This window comes from Sinohyriopsis cumingii, chromosome 14, assembly GCF_028554795.1.
Source record: "Sinohyriopsis cumingii isolate HCF-2022 chromosome 14, ASM2855479v2, whole genome shotgun sequence".
NCBI lineage: Eukaryota > Metazoa > Mollusca > Bivalvia > Unionida > Unionidae > Sinohyriopsis > Sinohyriopsis cumingii.
The window spans coordinates 40,766,280-40,790,766 of record NC_142974.1 but is presented as its reverse complement, the minus strand read 5'-3'; the positions used below and the strand labels follow the sequence as shown (position 1 = coordinate 40,790,766).

Below are 24,487 nucleotides of genomic sequence, written 5' to 3'. Positions count from 1 at the left end.
ATATAACATGAGGGGAAGAAATGGACAAGATATAGCATGAGGGGACAAGATAGATAATATATAACATAAGGGGATGAGATGGATAAGATATAACATGAGGGGACAAGATATAACATGAGGGGATGAGACAGATAAGATCTAACATGAGGGGACAAGATATAACATGAGGGGACAAGATGGATAAAATATAACAAGACAGGATGAGATGGATAAGATATAACAAGAGGGGACGAGATGGATAAGATATAACATGAGGGGGCGAGATGGATAAAATATAACAAGAAGATGAGATGGATAAGAGATAACAAGAGCAGATAAGATGGATACGATGTAACATGAGGGGACAAGATAGATAATATATAACATGACGGGACAAGATGGATAAGATATAACATGAGGGGACGAGATGGATAAGATATAACATGAGGGGACAAGACAGATAATATATAACATGAGGGGACGAGATGGATAAGATATAACATGAGGGAACAAGATAGATAATATATAACATGAGGGGACAAGATGGACAAGATATAACATGAGGGGACAAGATGGATAAGATATAACAAGAGGGGATGAGATGGATAAGCTATAACATGAAGGGACACGATAGATAATATATAACATGAGGGGATGAGACGGATAAGATATAACATGAGGGGACAAGATGGATAAGATATAACATGAGCGGATAAGATGGATATGATATAACATGAGGGGACGAGATGGATAAGATATAACAAGAGCAGACGAGATGGATAAGATATAACATGAGGGGACGAGATGGATAAGATATAACAAGAGGGGACGAGATGGATAAGATATAGCAAGAGGGGACAAGATGGATAAGATATAACATGAGGGGATGAGATGGATAAGATATAACATGAGGGGACAAGATGGACAAGATATAACGAGGGGACGAGATGGTTAAGATATAACATGAGGGGACGAGATGGATAAGATATAGCTAGAGGGGACGAGATGGATAAGATATAACATGAGGGGACGAGATGGATAAGATATAACATGAGGGGACAAGATGGATAAGATAGAACATGAGGGGACAAGATATAGCACGAGGGGACGAGATGGATAAAATATAACAAGAGAGGATGAGATGGATAAGATATAACAAGAGCGGATAAGATAAAACATGAGGGGACAAGACAGATAATATATAACATGAGGGGACGAGATGGATAAGATATAACATGAGGGGACGAGATGGATAAGATATAACATCAGAGGACGAGATGGACAAGATATAACATGAGGGGAAGAAATGGACAAGATATAGCATGAGGGGACAAGATAGATAATATATAACATAAGGGGATAAGATGGATAAGATATAACATGAGGGGACAAGATATAACATGAGGGGATGAGACAGATAAGATCTAACATGAGGGGACAAGATATAACATGAGGGGACAAGATGGATAAAATATAACAAGACAGGATGAGATGGATAAGATATAACAAGAGGGGACGAGATGGATAAGATATAACATGAGGGGGCGAGATGGATAAAATATAACAAGAAGATGAGATGGATAAGAGATAACAAGAGCAGATAAGATGGATACGATGTAACATGAGGGGACAAGATAGATAATATATAACATGACGGGACAAGATGGATAAGATATAACATGAGGGGACGAGATGGATAAGATATAACATGAGGGGACAAGACAGATAATATATAACATGAGGGGACGAGATGGATAAGATATAACATGAGGGAACAAGATAGATAATATATAACATGAGGGGGCAAGATGGACAAGATATAACATGAGGGGACAAGATGGATAAGATATAACAAGAGGGGATGAGATGGATAAGCTATAACATGAGGGGACATGATAGATAATATATAACATGAGGGGATGAGATGGATAAGATATAAAATGAGGGGACAAGATGGATAAGATATAACATGAGCGGATAAGATGGATATGATATAACATGAGGGGACGAGATGGATAAGATATAACAAGAGCGGACGAGATGGATAAGATATAACATGAGGGGACGAGATGGATAAGATATAACAAGAGGGGACGAGATGGATAAGATATAGCAAGAGGGGACAAGATGGATAAGATATAACATGAGGGGATGAGATGGATAAGATATAACATGAGGGGACAAGATGGACAAGATATAACGAGGGGACGAGATGGTTAAGATATAACATGAGGGGACGAGATGGATAAGATATAGCTAGAGGGGACGAGATGGATAAGATATAACATGAGGGGACGAGATGGATAAGATATAACATGAGGGGACAAGATGGATAAGATAGAACATGAGGGGACAAGATGGATAAGATATAACATGAGGGGACGAGATGGATAAGATACAGTATGAGTGGATAAAATAAATACAATATAACATGAGGGGACGAGATGGATAAGATATAACATGAGGGGACAAGATAGATACAATTGAACATGAGGGGACAAGATGGATAAGATAGAACATGTGGGGAGGAGATGGATAAGATATAACATGAGGGGACAAGACGGATAAGATATAACATGAGGGGACGAGATGGATAAGATATAACAAGGGGGATGAGATGAATATGATATAACATGAGGGGACGAGATGGATAACATGTGGGGACGAGATGGATAAGATATAACATGAGGGGACAAGATAGATAATATATAACATGAGGGGACGAGATGGATAAGATATAACATGAGGGGACGAGATGGATAAGATATAACATGAGGGGACGAGATGGATAAAATATAACAAGAGAGGATGAGATGGATAAGATATAGCATGAGGCATCAGGACAGACAGTATATGATTGACAGGTCAGACAGTGTGATTTTTCTATTTCAAGTTTCCTACTTGATATCACATGGATGTTATCTCATGTCACATGAGGCAAGCAAGTGCTTTTGATTAGCACATTACTTTTCCGACATATTTTTATGTTATACTGCCAATGACTCATGTTTTATATTCTTATCAGTATAGAAACAACTGAATATGATATATGTCAATGATTTACCACAACAGTTTTGAAGGTTACATTGATCAGTCTATCTGACCTAAAGCTAACACCTTTTACACAGTGGAAAGATGTCTCACTGATACTTTAGATTTCAAGCTCTTTCAACAATTTTAGTGATTTTGTTCAGGTACATGTTGATATGGACAGTGTACAGATTTCACATGCACTGCCTGAGGAAACTAATGGCAGGACAGGATCCCAGACACTGAGGTTCTCACATGGGCAGGCATTCCAAGATTCCACATTCTGCTAATGAAACCACAGTTGAGATTGGTAGGCCACATCACCAGTTCATCAGACATGTAGGGAAAGCCATCTCAGAGCATTAGAAGAAATGCTGACCCTGAGTCTTGGGAAGATCACATACAAGATCACACCACCTGGTGGAGTCTCATCCATACTGGAACCACAGATTATAAACAAAAAAGAACTGCAGAGATAGTGAAGAAGCACGAGCAGCAGAAATCTCAGAACTGCAGAACATCCACTGTATATCAAGCAAACCCAAACAGCATCATCTGTCAAGTGTGCCAAAGACAGTTCAGAGTACAAGTTGAATTGATCAGCCATTCAAGTACTCTCAAAAAGCAAAGCAGTTATTAATGTCATGGTCTTCTTCCAACTCAAAGGATGAAGAACACATTTTACTGGTATATTTAAACAGTCCCTACAGCACATGGTAGCACATGCTATTTCATGGGCTTTACTACACCTGGAATGCAGACATTACATAAAGAAATAATGTATATACATTACAAACTGTGTTATCTACAGGAAGTACAATTTAGGCAAATCTCAACTAGATGTAATAAACCCAACCCCTTTGCAAAAATTGTGCAGTCAATTTGCCATGAGTGTAATGAAACCAGTAACATTAATATTTAAAAATCTCAATCCAATTATAAGAGTGCTTAACTTTTTTAACGACTTCCATAATCAAGCATTTACAAAACAACATTTTGCAATAAGAAGAAATGAGATGCTTTGACAGATATCTAGTTATTAAAATGCACTTGGCAAGGTCGTGCAATGGTCAGAGGGTGCACATACCATTCTAACATCTGGTTTTAATGTCACTGTCATTACATGCAGTTCTAATGCATTACAACTTGATGTTAAGTCATAACACACAATTGTTACATGCAGTTCTAATTCACATGCCCTGGTGTCATGGTCATAACACACAATAGTTACATGCAGTTCTAATGTATACGACTTGATGTCATGGTCATAACACACAATTGTTACATGCAGTTCTAATGTATACGACTTGATGTCATGGTCATAACAAACAATTGTTACATGCAGTTCTAATGTATACGACTTGATGTCATGGTCATAACAAACAATTGTTACATGTAGTTCTAATGTATACGACTTGATGTCATGGTCATAACAAACAATTGTTACATGCAGTTCTAATGCATATGACTTGATGTTAAGTCATAACACACAATTGTTACATGTAGTTCTAATGTATACGACTTGATGTCATGGTCATAACAAACAATTGTTACATGCAGTTCTAATGCATATGACTTGATGTTAAGTCATAACACACAATTGTTACATGTAGTTCTAATGTATATGACTTGATGTCATGGTCATAACACACAATTGTTACATGTAGTTCTAATGCATATGACTTGATGTCATAGTCATAACATGCAATTGCTACATTCAGTTCTAATGCATATGACTTGATGTCATAGTCATAACACACAACTGTTACATGTAGTTCTAATGTATATGACTTGATGTTAAGTCATAACACACAATTGTTACATGTAGTTCTAATGTATATGACTTGATGTCATGGTCATAACACACAATTGTTACATGTAGTTCTAATGCATATGACTTGATGTTAAGTCATAACACACAACTGTTACATGTAGTTCTAATGTATATGACTTGATGTTAAGTCATAACACACAATTGTTACATGTAGTTCTAATGTATATGACTTGATGTCATGGTCATAACACACAATTGTTACATGTAGTTCTAATGCATATGACTTGATGTCATGGTCATAACACACAATTGTTACATGCAGTTCTAATGCATATGACTTGATGTTAAGTCATAACACACAATTGTTACATGCAGTTCTAATGCATATGACTTGATGTTAAGTCATAACACACAATTGTTACATGTAGTTCTAATGTATATGACTTGATGTCATGGTCATAACACACAATTGTTACATGCAGTTCTAATGCATATGACTTGATGTTAAGTCATAACACACAATTGTTACATGTAGTTCTAATGTATATGACTTGATGTCATAGTCATAACATGCAATTGCTACATTCAGTTCTAATGCATATGACTTGATGTCATAGTCATAACACACAACTGTTACATGTAGTTCTAATGTATATGACTTGATGTCATGGTCGTAACACACAACTGTTACATGCAGTTCTACTGCGTATGACTTGATGTCATGGTCATAACGCATGACTGTTACCACTGTGCCAGTAATAATGACACAGAACTGTATTTTTATTCTTCAAAAGACATTTATCACTCATGTTTATCAATACATACTATAAAGGTCTATTCACAAATACTGTATCATGCCAACCAGCCATCTACCCCACCCCTATACTAAAATGACTGAGGGGTAATTTCTCTTGTGTAAACATCCTGGAGATATCCCTTTACAACACAATATGGTTTCTTAAGACAGGATAGCTCTCTCAAAAGAGATCATTCTGTTCTACAACAAAGCTGAAGTCTGTAGTGAGGCTATGACCTGGATTTCACCAAAACAATTTATGTCTGGAATCAGATGACCTAATCTGACTGAAATTTATGTCTGGAATTGAGTGCTCCAGACTGGCTGAAATTTATGTCTGGAATTGAGTGATCCAGACTGGCTGAAATTTATGTCTGGAATTGAGTGATCCATACTGGCTGAAATTTATGTCTGGAATTGAGTGATCAGACTGGCTGAAATTTATGTCTGGAATTGAGTGATCCATACTGGCTGAAATTTATGTCTGGAATTGAGTGATCCAGACTGGCTGAAATTTATGTCTGGAATTGAGTGATCCATACTGGCTGAAATTTATGTCTGGAATTGAGTGATCCAGACTGGCTGAAATTTAAGTATGATATACAATCAATAAAATGTTTAGTCTACATTTAATTTCATGACTTATGTTGGTGAAATTAGAAAATGGTCTCATATGATGGGTTTGTTTCCAAATCAATGGCATTTCAAATTTGATGATGAAACTGGGTCTAGTTCTATATGATAGGTGTGTTTCTAAATCAATGGCCTTTCAAGTTCGATGATGAAATTAGAGTACGGTCCTATATGTTTGGTAAGTTTCAAACTCAATGGTCTTACATAACAGATGATGAAATTAGGATTGGGTCTCGTAAGAGAAGCATGAGAAAAAAACTGTAAATCAAATTTTACAATATGTTACCTTTTCTACCAGGCTGGTATTACGTAGGTCTGGATAGAGCCATTCAATCATTTTGCGAACATCTCTGCGGTTTTGGAACAAGACAAACAGTAGCATCATGAAGTAAAACACACTGAGACCTGAAAAATGATGATAAGAACTTGATGAATAATAATATAAAGAAAGATCACTTGATATAAAAACGCTGGTTGCATCTAAACTTTAGAATTGATTGTTACAATGATTTAAAATGAGTTGTTCACGATTTGCTAAATAGATAAATCTTTGTGATATCATTAAAATTTATATAAAATTCTCTACTCTTAACTAAATTGCATTTACAATTTCTAAACAAGATTAAATTTTTTTCTCAGTTTTACATTTCTATATTATTTTGTGTGAAACTATATTAAAATATAAGGTTCTTGTTTACCATTTTTTTTAATGTCATGACTGGTTGACCAATATACTCTCAGACTGACTGGTCGACTGATATATTCCCATATTTTATTTTATATATCCTCATACTGATAGGTATCTTAATTCTACATGTTAATATAGCCATCCACTGGAGAGGAGTAACCAAGACATGACTTTCATTAAGATGGAGTAGCAATAATAAGATTTACAGGATGCCTGTTGTGGTGGCCATATTGGACATCAGATCTGCATAACTCTGATTTATGGGCAACCAGAAATCATTAAGCAGCCTTTTAGTGATGTGACCATTCATTCAGAATGAGTACCGGTAACCAAATTCTGACAATGGTTTCACTGCGGCCATAATGGATGTCAGATCAGCACCAACTTTGTTCAGGGTCAACTAGACACTGTAAGAAGTCTTTTGGTGCAAACACTATGCCTATATGAACATTCATTCAGGAGCAGCAATAATGATTTTCAATATGGCTTTTCAGGGTGGCCATAATGGATGCCAGATCAGCAAAAACCCCATGTTGTCTGTTGTTGTTGTTGTATGGCTTAACACCATTTTTCAGCACATGATAGGCTATACATGGCAGCCAGTATTAATGGTGGAGGAAGAACCCGGAAAACCCCGGAAAGAACCACAGACCCACGAGAAGCTACTGGCAAGCTTTCTCACGTACCAACATTGTCCAAATCCAAGACTCAAACCCATGCAGACAGAGGTGAGATGACAGTGATCCGTAACAGAGAGCGCTTTAGACCACTCGGCCACCCCATGTTGCTATGAACATCCATTCTAAAGAAGCAGTTACAAGATTTTTATGATGGCCAATGTGGTGACCATACTGCACGTCCAAGCAGAACATTTTCATTTTGGACCAAGTGGTCCATGGGATGATTGTGTATGTAAAGTTTCATGGCAATCCTCCATGTAGTTACGGAGGAGTAGTGATAACAAACTTGTCTGACCATCCATTCAGGAACAGCCATAACAATTTTCAAGATAGCAGCCACTGTGGCCATAATGATGTCTGATTGGCACAAGTTTCATTTAGGACCACACAAAAACATCACAAGAAGGATTTCTTTATAATGACAACCCTATGTTGATAAGGTGTAGAAGGAGTAGCAATAACATTATTTTCAATATGGCCACTGTGGTGACCATATTGAATGTCCAAGTAGCAACATTTTCATTCAGGACCAAGTGGACCATGGGATGAATGTGTATGTAAAGTTTCATGGCAATCCTCCAAGTAGTTATGGAGGAGTAGTAATAACTTTGTCACCTATTATTCAGGAACAGCCATTGTGGCAATCAAACTGGGTGTCAGATAAGCAAAGTTCCATTTAGGACCATCAAGACATCAGATTTTTTCAGTGAAAACCCCATAGTGATATGAGGATCCATTCAGAAGAAGCAAAGATAACAAGATCCTCAAGATGGCCTCTGTGGCAACCATACTGGATGTTTGAGCAGCAACATTTTTATTTAGTACCAAGTAGACCATGGGATAAATGTGTACATCAAGTCACCATTCCGAATCAGCTATTGCTATTTTCAAGATGGCGGCCATTGTGGCCATACTAAAAGTCAGTAGAACTACAAATGTTTCTTATGTTAGGTGCAACTGATTACTATAACGTATTGACTTGGTGTCCATATTTCACAAGAGAGCAGGTGTGTGTGTACCTGATTCAGAACAGAGGACTGGGAAAAAAGCTTTGAATGTCTGTTTGTTAATATACAATCTCTATTCAAGAAAATATCTTCCCATATAATTCATAGCAACGCAATATCAGAGGATTTCAGTTGAAAGCTGAAGTTTATTAAAAACTGCAGTCTAACCATCAATATTTGTCTACTTACAGCACAAAGGTAGTTCATAATGAAATATCAATATTTATGTAATTAATTTGATTATAAATAATTATTGCAGAGATCATAACAGAGAGATAATTTAGAAAAGATAAGTGTGGTTGTGATCTGAGAAATAATCTGAAAAACATTTGAATGATTTAATGAAGGTCCATACTGCCTTAAATATATGCATATTAATTTCATCAGTGTACGTGGAACTGCCCAAAAATACTGTCTTGATTGTAAGTTGAAATATTAAGGTGAAAAGAACATGCTGTTTTAGAGTTGTACATTGTTGACATTTTAACAGAAAGGGTTTCAATATGTCCACAACATTTGTAGGAAAAATGATTAAAGAATAAATTATTATTCAAACTACTATATTTGGATCCCAGATGATAAAGCTGGACATGGCCTTACCATTCATCCGTATTAATATGTACGGCAGTATTGTGTTTATCCCAGTTTATTTAAGAAGAAAGCATGGTGGGTAGAGCTTTTTTTCTGCAAGAAACCCTACCAACTTCATCAGTATCCACTGTGAGATGGAGAGGGTTTAGCTTTAATCCTTTCCACTTTCTCAACCTCCACCATGGAGAATCAAGCACTCACATGAGCTGTACTATAAACTTAGCAGGCTTGCTCCACATTGATATCTTGATAGATTCTATATCTTGCATGGACAACTTGTGTTCAAAATATTGTTATGGAACAAGGTTGCTTGTTTCTAAAAACCAATCTTAAAATATTTCAAAATGTTACACTGCGGCATTAGCATTTTGTTGCTGTCGACTCGTATCCACCTCAGTCAAAAGAACTATTACATATAAAGAATCAATAATGTAAAACCAATAATATAAAGTACCAATACATGCAAAGAACATGTAAAACCAATACATATAAAGAATCAAAACATGTAACACCAATACATATAAAGAACCAATACATGTAAAACCAATATATATAAAGAACCAATAAATTTATAATATAAAAACAATACATATAAGGAACCAATAATTTAAAACCAAGACATATAAAGAAACAAAACATGTAAAACCAATACATATAAAGAACCAATGATGTAAAACCAATACATCTATATAAATAACCATTAATATAAAACCAATACATATAAAGAACTAATAATATAAAACCAATACATATAAAGAACAAAATCATTTAATGAAAATAAACTGCATCTGCTCACTGCGTTTTGCTTTTTTATTCAAGGCATTATTGTATTAACCAATTCAGTCATCTTGATTTTAATCCTAGCATTATTATATTTTACAAATTCCGAAACCAATTCAGTCATTTTGATTCTTATTTGTATCATAATTGTATTTTACAAAATTTCAGGGACCAATTCAGTCATCAGTATATTAGTTACATTTAATTAACTTTCTTTTCCTTCCTTTTATTCCATGACACAAATGACTTGATTTATTTGGAAAGTGCCAGCTGTGATTTGAAAGGGATTGAGATATTCGATACATTTCTATTTCGTTACTGTACATACTCACTTTTAGGTCAGGTCTGACTGCAAATTGCACAGGTCCAGGCCTGCTGTCGCATAATGTTCCTGGGATCTGAGTCTATGCAATTTGTCAGATGTAATAATACAAACAACACAGAACCTGATGTACCAGTGACAGTAGATCAGGGTCCATATGCAGCTGGACTTGACTTGTAAGCAGGTACAGATGGTATTTATTAAACCTGAATCTTCTTGTGAAAATGAGGCTGTAACTGTTTGACCATATACATCAGGTTAGTCTCAATAAAGAATACAATGAAATGTAATATTTGTTATCCTAATTTTTGAGTACTTTCAGTCAGTATCCATGGAGAATATTCATGTTGTTGTAGTCAGTCCACGGAGAATATTCACGTTGTTGTTGCAGTCAGTCAGTATCCATGGAGACTAATCATGTTGTTGTTGCAGTCAGTCAGTATCCATGGAGAATATTCACATTGTTGTAGTCAGTCAGTATCCATGGAGAATATTCACATTGTTGTTGCAGTCAGTCAGTATCCATGGAGACTAATCATGTTGTTGCAGTCAGTCAGTATCCATGGAGAATATTCACACTGTTGTTGCAGTCAGTATACATGGAGAATATTCATGTTGTTGCAGTCAGTCAGTATCCATGGAGAATATTCATGCTGTTGTTGCAGTCAGTCAGTATACATGGAGAATATTCATGTTATTGCTGCAGTCAGTCAGTATACATGGAGAATATTCACATTGTTGTAGTCAGTATCAGTGGTGGAGGAAGAACCCAGGAAAACCTCAGAAAGAACCACCAACCCACAAGAAACTATTGGCAAGTTTTCTCACATACCCACATTGGCTGAAATTTTGAGACTCAAACCCAAGCAGACGAGGTGAGATGGCAGTGATCCATAACAGTGAGTGCTTTATACCACTCAGCCACTCGGGGTCCCTGAGAATATTCACATCTTTTGAAATACAATTACTGAATACACAAAAATATCACTGCAGAAAATGTATTAATGGAATGTGAATCAAGTCAATCTTTTTCATATTCTTACAAAATTAGTTTTAGTAATAAATATAAAACACAGCACAGTAGAAGATCCTCAGTTACTCTGTAAACACTTTACATGTAGCTTTCAAGAAGTGATGGGTTGAATAGGGATAAGTCACTAAAATGCATCCCTGCCAAACACACTATAACTTGAATTCCATGTGGGGTGTAACTTTAAAAACTAAATTCATATATTTACTTTAATGCAATGGTCAGACAGAAAAAGTGATTAGTACTGGGCTCCCATATCTTGACGTGGTTGACTGGGTGGAGAGGGGTTGGGTGGGGAGCCCTACTTACTTTTATAAGCATTAGAAGTTTGCTTACCAAACACCATCCTCCATATTGCTGGATGTGGTCGGGTGAATGGCCCTGAAAGCAGAAATATATAAGCATGAATCCATAACTCATTTTACTCTAGGCCCAAAGAAATGCTCGCTACAAGCAGCCTTTTGTGTCCTTTTGCTGTTAACTCCCTGTAAATATGCCCCTTAATACTCAAAATAAATGTATGGTGTCTGTTAATGTTTCAGGCTTGCTGACATTGGACACTAAATCTGTAACAATCCTCAGTAAGAAACACTAGGAAAATAAAAGTAAATTATATCTTTATATTTATTAATAATTATATATTCTGCTTTCAAATGAACTAATATTTCAAAATATGTCTATCTTTATGTCTTTATGAATAATCTGTCAATCAGACACATGCCTGTGGCAAACTGTTTTAACATTATTTTTTTTCCACATATTTTACCCAGTACATGAAATTCTTTTTTCCACATTCAAATTTTTCTTCTTCTTAGAAATAATTTTATTTTACAATGTACAATAATTTTTATAATCTGTCAAAAATAAATGATATATTTATAGATTAAGAATTACCAAGTTCAGAAAATTTTCACCCACATTATCAACATTACCATGAATGACACATTGTACAGCCACCACCTGTATGATGGTCCTCCATGAGGGAATTAGTAGGGCATGGTTAACTCTGGGGACTACAGACCAATATATCTCAATGACCTTGACCTCTGGTCAAGGCAAGCAGTCTTTTAAAGTAACTGTTCAGAACCATTTTATCCCATTTAGACTCACAATAACCAGGACTTCTAACTTCAATACCGAACAATCTATAGGTTGTTATGTGACCCTAAGGGCAAGCCACATATAAAGTTGGGTCAAGGATCTTACTCAAGTATAAATGTTATTCAACAAGGATCTTACTCACGTATAAATGTTATTCAGCAAAACCCATTTTATTTTAACACAGAATTATCTTTTGACTTCCAAATCAAGAGACTTATTCCATATCATATATGCAAGCCCTCCATAAAGTTTAGCAAAGGGTTGTGGTTTAGACCTGATGTTAGCATGCGTAACGATTTTCCTTCTATCAGCCACACTGACCATGACCATTGCTTTTGACCCCAAAACTCAATAGGTGTCAACCTTACTGCAGTTGCAATTAATCCACCAAGTTCCCTCCCCATTTGTGATGTAGAATGCAATGTCCAGAAACCATTTTCTTCTTTCAACCAGTGACCCTGATCTTTAATCCTTTGACCTCAAAATCAGTACTGTTCTTCCTTGTTCCTAGTGCAAGCCATCCGCAAAGTTTGGTAACTGCGGAATGAGGACTCCTCTCATCTGCAGAAACCATTTTTCTTTCTTCAGTGACCTTGATCACAACTTTTGACCTTTTGACCATGAAACTAATAAACTGTAGAATTCAGCTGCCTGTTTTGATGTTCGTCAACAATTGTTTCACTTTAAGAAGGTATGTTGTAGAAATAAAAGCTGCGTGATAATGATGGTATGCATCCTGGACCTGTATCATCATTTTATGTAGCTATTACACAATGAATAGGAAAGGAATGTTGAACTTCTCATACAAGCACCATGTTCCTACCAGTCCTCAGCCAGTGAATTCTTCATCAGTTGCACGGTTGATATCGTTAAAAGTTACTGGCTGTTATGCTGCCTTGCTTGGTCATCCCCTGGTCATCATCGTTTGGCCAGCAGCCATACAAATGGTTATGGTTACATTCTAAAAGCGTAAATCAGTACATGCAAACATTTAAAACTAAAGCAAAACAATAACCACTGTATTTTTTCAAGCTCATCCCTTCAGATTTCCATTGTTTTTTTGTGACATTAAATATATGTACAATGGCCAATGTAAAATATATAACAGATTGTGAAAAAAGGATTGTGTTTGCTTGTAATAGTGCACATTATTGTCGTTATGGTGTACAACGGCCAATGTAAAATATATAACAGATTGTGAAAAAAGGATTGTTTGCTTGTAATAGTGCACATTATTGTCGTTATGGTGTACAACAGCCAATGTAAAATATATAACAGATTGTGAAAAAAAGATTGTGTTTGCTTGTAATAGTGCACATTATTGTCGTCATGTAACGTTAAATTAATTTTCACATGTGAAATTTATTATAAAACGGAAATAATTTTTTTCATGTATCTTGAAAACTAATTAACATACATACAGTTTCTTTTACATAAAAGAATCGAGTCAAAATTATTTTACATGTGAAATTCTTCTTCACATATATGGCAGCTGTTCTGTGTGAATCTTAGTAGTGTGACTATTTCCTTGTGTATCCACTGTTGAACAAAATTTAAGGATTCCTGCTATACCATAGTTTGATGCATACAAATTTCTCACTGTACTGTGATTCATTATATAATACTGTTCTGCACAAATGTGTGCAGTGAAAACCATGTTTGTACTAAACTACAATACAGAAAATGAACCATCAAATCTTGTTTGAAAATGTTTCAACAATGAACTGAGCTCCATGTTGTTTCTTTCAACCCATTTTGTCACACATTTGATAAACCAATTCAAATAATAATAATGATTTAATTTTGGTCATGCATTCCACATCAGTACCATTTTATATCCAGAAGCATGTTATATCCAGAATCAAGTTATAATGAGGGGAGCTGTGCACACAAAAAAAAGTTAAAATGGCTTGCCATACAAAATATGCATTGTTTTTAAAATTAGGGAAGGTATATATATATATATATATATATATATATATATATATATATATATATATATATATATATATATTACTAAGCACTTCAAGTACTGGGCTAAACCACTAAAGCAGCTTGATTAGATGTGCAAATCAACAATTTCTTGATTTTTTTGTGAAAATTATTATCTTCTTGAAAAACTTATCATGGTAAATCCACACCAAGTTAATTAGTTTGGCAAAGCATTCTCCATGTTTTGTCGACACACATGTCGGTTTCAATTTCCCTTCCACTTCCTGTTGGCACTTTATCAAAATGCAAGTAAATGTGTTGTGATTGACACTTGTGGCCAATAATACAAAACAATATTTATATATATGTTGTTGCTTTTTAATAAATAATATGGCAATACTCACCAGGAAAATGTGATTTGGATTTTTAACGTAGCTTTAACAATGTTTCAGTCATATTGCTATGATGTCTGCAATGTGGCATTTTATAGTGATGCCTAGCACTGGGGCATCATGCTGCAGACACGTAGCAAGATGTCCCACCCAGTCACATTATCTAGACACCAGGTCGACCAGTCCTAACACTAACCTCTTAATGCTGAATGCCAAGCAAGGTAGCTGTCAGTACCAATTTTATAAGTTTTTGGTATGACTTAGCCTGTGATCGAACCTGTGACCTCCCCCATCTGAGGTGATGCTCTAACCACTAGACCACCAGAGCAGTCACCAGGAAAAGATTAAAAAATAAAAATAAAAATACTTTTGTTCAAGATTGTAAAAACATGTCTTTTACTAACCAATGAAATTCAATGTATTTTCTTTTTTGTACAACTTGCAAATCACTTCTAACAGGTTTGGATTGTCTCCCTTTTTCTGGAAGCCAAAGTAAGCCCACACTTTTATCATTTCTTCCAGGAAATTCAAAATGTTCACTTTCACTTCTGCTTGCCAATTAAAAAGCGGGTTGGTTATATCAAAGCTACAATATGTCTCAAAAGTGGATAAAAAGTACCAATCAAACTAAATACTCTTTGTATTGTTAAAATTTTTGCATGGTCTATATAGTGTCATTTCTAGAACTGTATTATTAAACTGATATATTTGGGGGCTATTTCAACTCAATAGTAATGAATAATTTAATAAATGTATCAGTAACGCAAGGAAAGTCTATCATGAAAAGTCACACTCGATTAATCAATCAAACTGGCTGAATGAGTGATGCTTGATTATCAAGAATAACAGCACTACCATATGATCTCTTGGTTTGTGGCCCAGATGAGCTAAAACTTGATGGAAGCCTGATTATGATTAGAAATCTGCACAATTCAGCTAGATTTTGATAAGGCTTTCAACATAATTTCAAACAGGTAGAAAAATGGCATACTGATATGCAATAACTTAAAGAAACAAAAAATAACTTGCAGAAAATAAAAATTAACACAGAATTTAACTTTTGGCCTCTTTTACAATGTGAACATTACAGGACTGTGACTATGTCAAGCTGCAAACGAAATGCTTACACACTTTAAGATGGTTGTGTGAACAAGCATATGTAATTGATGGCAGACAGAACACCATATAAATAAACTCTGGTCAAAGAAACTCAAAGCTTTCACGAATTAATTTTTTTTTAACTCAGAATGAAAATTCTACTCCACTTTATTACAGTTCCCTGTCACAAAACAGTCCCTTATAATTTCTATAGGAAATTAATTGTATTACATCCATTTATTCTGGGGTAGTAGTAATTACAAAATTGTCAAGATGGTTGTTATGCTATTTTCAAGATGGCTGTCATGGCAGCCATACTGGACATAGGATTTACATCATTTTCATTCAGGTCCAGCAAGATATTATACAAAATGTTCAGGTGAAAACCTCTTGCTAACGTCATGTTCCACAAAGAAGTAGTGTTAAGGCTTTCAAGATGGTTTTCATGGTATCATATTGGCTAATAGATTTGCAGCATTTTAATCTAGAAGTTCCTTGTGGAAAATACCTTGTCAATACGACATTTGGTTTAGGAAATAGTAGCCGTATTATCAGCAAGATTATACAGAAAGCTGTCATCAGAGTGGATGCCAGATTATACAGAAAGCTGTCATCGGAGTGGATGCCAGATTATACAGAAAGCTTTCATGGGAAGTTGATGCCAGATTATACAGAAAGCTGTCATGGGAGTGATACTGGATGCCAGATTATAAAGAAAGCCGTCATGGGAGTGATCCTGGATGCCAGATTATACAGAAAGCTGTCATGGGAGTGATACTGGAAGCCAGATTATACAGAAAGCTGTCATGGGAGTGGATGCCAGATTATACAGAAAACTGTCATATGAATGGATGCCAGATTATAAAGAAAGCTGTCAGTGGAGTGATCCTGGATTCCAGATAGGCATTATATTCATTTAGGACGAAGATGGCTGCCATGTATATCTGGTCTTAACACAGCTCTACTCAATTCAATGAACTTGGTGTAAAAACTGGTGTTAAATATGCTAATACCAGTTGCCATAATTTATACTGTGGATTTATGACAATATTAAGTTAGTGTAAGTGAAATTTTATGTGCACATGTTCATGTATTAAGTGAATTTCGAAACCCGTTCAAAACAAAGGATTTTTGGTTATCCAAGATGGCTACCAAAGTGGATATACTTGAAACTGAACTACACCTACCATATCTGAACTTCAGTTGATACCAACTCAAACACATTATGCAAGTTTCATTCAAAAGTTTATGGATATGTGCTAGTCATAAATAAGGATTTGATTTACTTGCTATCACTGTTATGAACAAGCTGAAAATATCAGAATCATGGAAACATACTTAAATACCAGCCTTGTAGGTTCCTTACTCAACACACTCAGCTCAACCATTTCTGCATCATTCTCTGGCTTTAGTATGTCTGATATACCTGAAGATCAGAGCCACACAGATAATCCCATACAGGAAAGTCATGTTCAGAATAAAAATGAAAACAATGGTGCAGATGATGATTTGGAGTTATCCAATATGGCTGACATTTATCCAGAATTCCTGAGGGTCAAACATAATAAATATAGTATCACTGTGAATATAGATCCACAAAAGTTGGAGTTAATAAAACAGATACTGGATTCAGAACCTTGCATGACTTCATGCAGTTCAAGTGTACAAAATGGTATTATCTATAGAACACAAGAGAAAAACACTGTGACAGCTACATTGTATAAAACAACATGTGTCTTACATATACAGGGGCTGATCAGTCTCACATGGTTAGATCATATTATCTGTAAATGTAGACAGGATGAGAATACCCATGCTAAAGGCAGTTATATGCTGACATCTACACCAGTAACTAGATGTAGTACCAAACATGAAACAGCTCCTAAAGTCTTTGACCTAAATGACTCAGGCAATAAAATTAACACCCCTCTAGAGTGTCAGGCAATTACACACTCCATAAATCATGACCATAGCAGTGATGGCTTAAACCTTAATGATTTCTTCATGTGTGAACATCAAAAAACAATTAGGAATATGGAGGCCCAAATCAAAGAATTAAAACTACAGTTACATGCTATTAAATCAGCACAGAGAAGGGTTAATGAGCAAGTAACCTCATGTGAAACAGCAATTCAGACAGACTCCCAAATATCAACAGTATCAGATGCTCAGACACACAATCCCAGTACCAGCCAAAAGAAAATGTAAAATAACCATGCAAATAAAAACTGATGCCCAAAGTAATCCTGCATTGCAAACAACAGTACCCACCTCTCAGTCATGTGTCGCACCTGCAACAGCAGCAATACGTGTACATCCATGTACCGCAGTTCAGACAAGTCTGTTACCTTCACCAACAACTGCATTTCCCAGTGCTCAGACAAATGTGTCAAAATCAACATGAGTGGTTCACACAACTGAAACACCAATTTCAGCATCCCTTCCTCCAAGATATGTGTCTGAAATACAATCCAGAGTCTAACACACGACATCACAAGCCAGAAAAGATAGGACTCTAAATGGCTCCTCAATTTTGAAAAGTATAATACCAAGAAGACTTTTTAAAACAGATGTACAGACTTAAGAGGTGCAAAAATCAACAACATCACAGACAGAATAATGAACAGTCACCTAACCAAATACAAACAAATTATTTTAGTAGGTGGAAATGATGCCTGTGAGGGAAGGTCACTAAATCAAATCAGAACAGATTTTGAAAGTTTATTGTATGCTGCTAGGTATTGCGGCCCAAATACATGTAAAATAATGATATCAGGACTACCTCCTCGTGTGGACACCAAGGCCAAAGAAATCAATGATCTGATAATTGACCTATGTGAAGACTTCAACCTACAGTACATTCCACAATACATGTCTTTCTTTCTTCAGAACCAGGATGTCAACCTAAGTCTCTACCACAGAGACAAAATTAATTTAAGCAGGAAAGGAACCTCTCAACTACTGAAAAATATTAACATGTATGCCCCCATTTTCAGGCACTTTAATGAAGAGTGCTGTCTCTACTGTGGAGAAACTGGGCACATGACACAGGTATGCCATCATGGCAAACAGATCAAGTGTTTCAGGTGCCATAAATATGGACACAAACAAAGACTTTGTCCATCAATGTATACATATTAGGAAGCTGGCAAAGAGGAGAATGCCAATGCTTCATTTACAAAAAATCTAAATGTACACAGTGGGACTCTTGACTCTAACTATGCAATGCACACTATTGTAGATGCAAATGTAAATGGATTTTCAGGGTTTTTATGTGACTTTGAAGATGCTAATATATATGAACATTTAAATATAGAAATAGGATGTAAGAATGATAAAAGTAGTATGGAGACAATCTCAGTGAGTACCCCATTGCATGATGACATACATATAATTGATATGAAACTAAATAAAAAAGATTTTAACAAAGGTCACTTAAATGTACAAGGTATAGTGGGAAAGATAGACCAGATTAAGTTAATGTTGTCTTCCAAGGAAAATAATATACATGTTTTAGGACTCACTGAAACCAAATTAAATGCTAACCACAATGATGATCTATTTCACTGTCAAGGCTACAATAAACCATTATGTAGGGACAGAGAGACAGCGGGGGGGTCTTGTTGTATACATTAGGGAAGATGTAAATGTAAAAAGGCGGCTTGACTTGGGGTCACATGAAATTGAGAGTATCTGGGTGGAAATTTTTCAAAATAATGCAAAATCATTCCTAGCTAGTTTCATTTATAGGCCACCTTCCTCCAAAGCATTTTGGAATGATAACTTTTTGAAACAAATGGAAAATGTTCTTGCACAGGAGAAAGAAACATATATACTCGGAGATATAAATAAGGACCTTCTCAATACTCAAATAAGGAACAACTGGATGGAATTTATTGAATCATTAGGCCTAGACCAGCTGGTAAATGAACCTACAAGGGTAACAGAAAAATCGAGCACTCTTATTGATCACATTTATACCAACCTACCAGACAATGTCGCTTATGTTAATGTACCGAATGTTGGTCTTAGTGACCACTATCCTACTTTTTTGACAAGAAAGGTTAAATGCAAGAAAAATAAGAAAAATACACATAAAACGATCACTTACAGATCGTTCAAATTTTTTAATGAAGAACAATTTCTCAATGACCTATATAAAATTCCATGGAATATGATTCAAAATTTGGATGACATAGATGAAGCTCTGAGGGTGTGGACTGACTTATTCATGGATGTAGTATCTAGGCATGCACCACTGAAAGTACATCGAGTAAAGACTGAAATTCAACCTAATTGGCTTACTACTGAAATCCTAGATGCTATGAAAACACAAGACAAATTCAAGGCTATGGAAAACCATGCACAATATAAAGTATGGAGAAATAAAATAACAAGTATGATTAAAAAAGCTAAAAAAACTTATTATCAATCATTGCTTGAAAACAAAAAGAACAACACAAACTCCATTTGGAAAATCTTCAATGAACTCACTGGAGGAATGCACAAAAAAACAGACAAATAAAATTCACTCACTTCTGGTAAATGACGCCATAGTCACTGATGAAACTGACATTGCAAATGTTTTCAATGATTTTTTCACCAACATTACCACAAAGTTAAAAGAACCAGTGATAGAAAACAACTTTAATGAACTGAAAAAGTTCTGCAGCAGCAAAATCTCTAAGGAGGTATGTTTCTCTATCCCACCAGTGTCAAAAAACTTTGTTAAAAAATGTCTCAGTGAACTTGATACCAAGAAAGCTACAGGACTTGATCAGATTGGTCCACAACTCATTAAATTTTCTGCCTCTGCTATTGTAGATAGCATAACATTCATAATTAATTTAAGTATTGCAACCTCATCTGTCCCCAAAATATGGAAAACTGCAAAAGTAACTCCTATTCACAAATCTGGTTCTAAGGATGATGCTGATAACTACCGACCAATCTCAATACTACCAAACTTGTCAAAATTGATTGAAAAACATGTCCATGACTCATTCATGTCACATTTAACCAAACACTTGCTGTTACACCCTAATTAATCAGGCTTTAGACAGAACCATTCCTGTGAGACTGCCTTGATCTCCCTAACTGATAAATGGCTTCAAGCACTTGACCAAGGTAGAATAATAGGAACTGTATTTGTAGATTTCAGGAAAGCTTTTGACATGGTGGATCATGAAATCCTTTTGAAGAAACTGAAAATCTACCAGTGCGATGAAAGAACAATTAGATGGTTTACTTCTTACTTAAATGAGAGAACACAACATGTTTACATAAATAATGTTCTGTCTGAACCTGAAACAATTAGATATGGAGTACCACAAGGCTCAATTCTAGATCCATTACTATTCATTTTATTTATTAATGACCGACCACTTTTACTACAGACCTCTAGGCAGATGACACAACACTGTCAGACATCCAAAACACAAAGCATGAACTCGAAATTTCTTTACAGAATGCCCTAAACAAACTGGAAAACTGGTGCACATGTAATGGCATGGTGGTAAATACTGGTAAAACTAAAATATTACTTATCTCAACACGGCAAAGATGGACAAATCTTGATAGTGATGAACTATGTCTGACATGGAAGGATACAAATCTGCAAATGGTTTTTCATGATAGACTACTTAGTGTTCTGGTAGATAATAACCTATTATGGACTGAACATATCAAACATATCAGTAAAAAAGTCAATTCAAGTTTATGGCTTCTCAGTAGGATAAGACATTTTCTCCCTAATAGGCACAAAAAACTATTTTATAACAGTTACATACAACCCTATTTGGACTACTGTAGTACAGTATGGGGTAATTCAAATGATAAAAACATAGCAAAGCTGGCACATCTTCAAAAAAGAACATTTGGGCTAATATCAATCCAGAAAGAAAGCAAGGAAAGTTTAGCTGGTAGGTTAAAAGTATTACCTATTAAAGACCGAATCTGTTTGAGAAAAGCCAAATTAATGTACAGGATATCTCATAATAGTGCTCCTGAATATTTACAATCACTATTCCAGTATAGGCTACCTGGTAATACTCCCAACCTGCGATCCATGTCTACCAAACAGTATAAAATTCCCAAACCAAATAAGGAGTTATTTTAAAAAAAGTTTCCAATACTCTGGAACTCTGCTCTGGAATAGTATTCCAGTTGAGATTAGAAATGCCCACTCTATTTCCTTCTTCCAAACCCAATATATCCAGTGGCTTCAGAGATGCAGCTTAAATAAATAAATTCCTTTGTATGAGGGTCTCAAGGTAGATTAGTTTTTAGCTAATTGTGTTACCCTTTTTAAATAAGGTCATTATTATTATTATTATTATTATTAGGACCAGCCAGATACCATAACAAGTCCTTTGTCATTTAGGACCAACCAGACACCATAACAAATCCTTTGTCATTTAAGACCAGCCAGACACCATAACAAATACTTTGGTGAAAACCCCATATTGATATGATCATACATCTTGGTTAAGTAGTGATAGTAAGATTTCAAGGTGGCTACCATGGCAACCATATCTGAGGTCAGATAAGCACCATTATGACAATGATGACTTAGGACAAACTAGACACCATAATAAACATTTTAGTGATAACCCCATGCCTATACGGTCATTTAATTCAGGAGTTGTAGTGAGAAGATACTGAATGTTTCTGTAAGAGAATTTTCTTTCAGGCCCAACTTGGGATGAATGTGAATTAAGTTTCATGGCACTTCTCTAAGTAGTTTAGGAGGAGTAGCAGTTATAAACTTGTGCTAATAGACGCATGATGGACAAAGAACAAGGCACTATCCCATAAGCTCTTCTGGCCTATAATTCTAAATTACATTTCAGATATGGAGTATCTTGATTTTGTTTTAGTTCTAATAATAAGAGTTTCTTAAAACGTTTATACAAACGCAAATTCAAACTCTTCTGGACTAGTGCAACACCATACTGGGTAATGCTTTTAAAACAAATTTGTTAAAAGTGGAAAGACTTCAAAAATATGAGCCATCAAAATTATCCATGAGAAAAAAGTTGTCATGAATGTATGAAGGATTTGAAGATGATGACTATCTAAAAAAGAATATGCTTAAGAAAGGCAAAATTTATGTATAAAGTTTCTAGTGGTTCTGTGCCGAACTATATAAATGATATGTTCAGTAAACGGACAAGTAATATTAATAGTTTCTTGTCTATCAACGCTACGCTCTATGTCAGGTTATTAGACCTCTGATGTCACTGACATGTAGGTTGTGAGATTTGTGTAGTCATGTGACTCAGAATGCAAATGGCAAGTTCCAGAACAAATTTCATCTCATCTTTGAATGGATTAAAGATATAACAAATGCTATATTCGCTATTTTTGAGAAAATAAATCATATTCATATTGATTTCATGCTTGGTATATCTCGATGAAAGGTCGTTTTAGTTTGCTAGACCGGCTAGTAAGTGGCTACCCTATGCCGACACCAAGTGGTGTCGGTGAATTCCAACTTTTCGATAGGGAATTGAGTCTGATGCTACACCCAAACATAAATGTCAAATATAAAAAATGGGGTGGCAAGGGTTAGTGGAAACTCAGACTCCTAGAGTTATGTTACGAAAAATATTGCTACATATAAACCTCTCATCTCTGATGGTTGTCCTATGTTCAGTAGAATCAATAATACTTTGGAACTGGACTCCTTCTTACCATTAGGAAATGCGAGTATGCTGATGATCAAGAAGAAGAAGACCACTAGACACATTCCAGTCCAGATATTGTCTTCCTGAACATCATCATCCCTGAAAGGAAAAAATTGCACACATTACATTTTGTAGGCATAAAGACTTTCACATGATGTGCAGGCTAATAAGAAAAGAAACAAGTACATATTACAGTGCCCAATCAGTCAAGTGGGTGGTGGTGAGGAAGGGGAAAGAATAATCATAATAAGGCTGAATTAGCATGATAATAAACTGATAAAGATAAATATTACAATCTTATAGTATATGACAACCTATCATTGCTCTGTACTGTATCGACTCGTATGGAAATTTGAAAATGCGATTTGGATTTTTAGCATAGCTTTAACAATTTTTCAGTGATATTGCTATGATGTCTGCAGTGTGCCAGTTTATAGTGATGTCTTAGCACTGGGGCATCAGGCCGCAGACATGTAGTATGATGTCCCACCCAGTCACATTATCCTGACATCAGGCTGACCAGCCCTAATGCTATCGTCTTAATGTTGAGTGCCGAGTGAGGCAGCTGCTATTGCCATTTGATTTAACTGAATTTCAAAGATGTTCGAAAATAAGATCAAGCGCTGAAGATGCTGATGTGCCTGCAGTCTTGAATGTACTAATGTACCAGTACCCTAAAGTAGGATGATGTGCTAACAGTCTTCCAATTAATCATAATATATTCCATGACCATGTCTGAATTCACTACAACTCAAAATTAATGTTTTTGTCAAAGAATATTATTTAAGAGCACTTTGTATTTCCAGTGAACAAATAATCTGAATAAACAAATTCCACCCAAAATGAAATACTGAGCACAACAGTAAGATTGATTTCTGCTTCAGATGTTACTGCAGAAAATAAATAAATTTCAAGTTAATAAGATTACATAAAACACTGACACAAAAGACAGAAGACTGTTGAATG

At 35.5% G+C, this 24,487-nt stretch overlaps 1 protein-coding gene across 1 annotated transcript in view; it reads right to left on the bottom strand.

The window, feature by feature from the left end:
* LOC149783618 (phosphatidylserine synthase 1-like) overlaps positions 1–24,487 on the bottom strand; it is a 92,975-nt gene that overhangs the window by 41,685 nt on the left and 26,803 nt on the right. The window contains exons 2-4 of the mRNA XM_089931869.1: positions 23,529–23,620; positions 11,647–11,691; positions 6,499–6,617 (exon numbers count right to left, since the gene is read on the bottom strand). Of these exons, the coding sequence (XP_089787995.1) occupies positions 6,499–6,617; positions 11,647–11,691; positions 23,529–23,620 (256 nt within the window). The remainder of the gene's footprint in view (positions 1–6,498; positions 6,618–11,646; positions 11,692–23,528; positions 23,621–24,487) is intronic.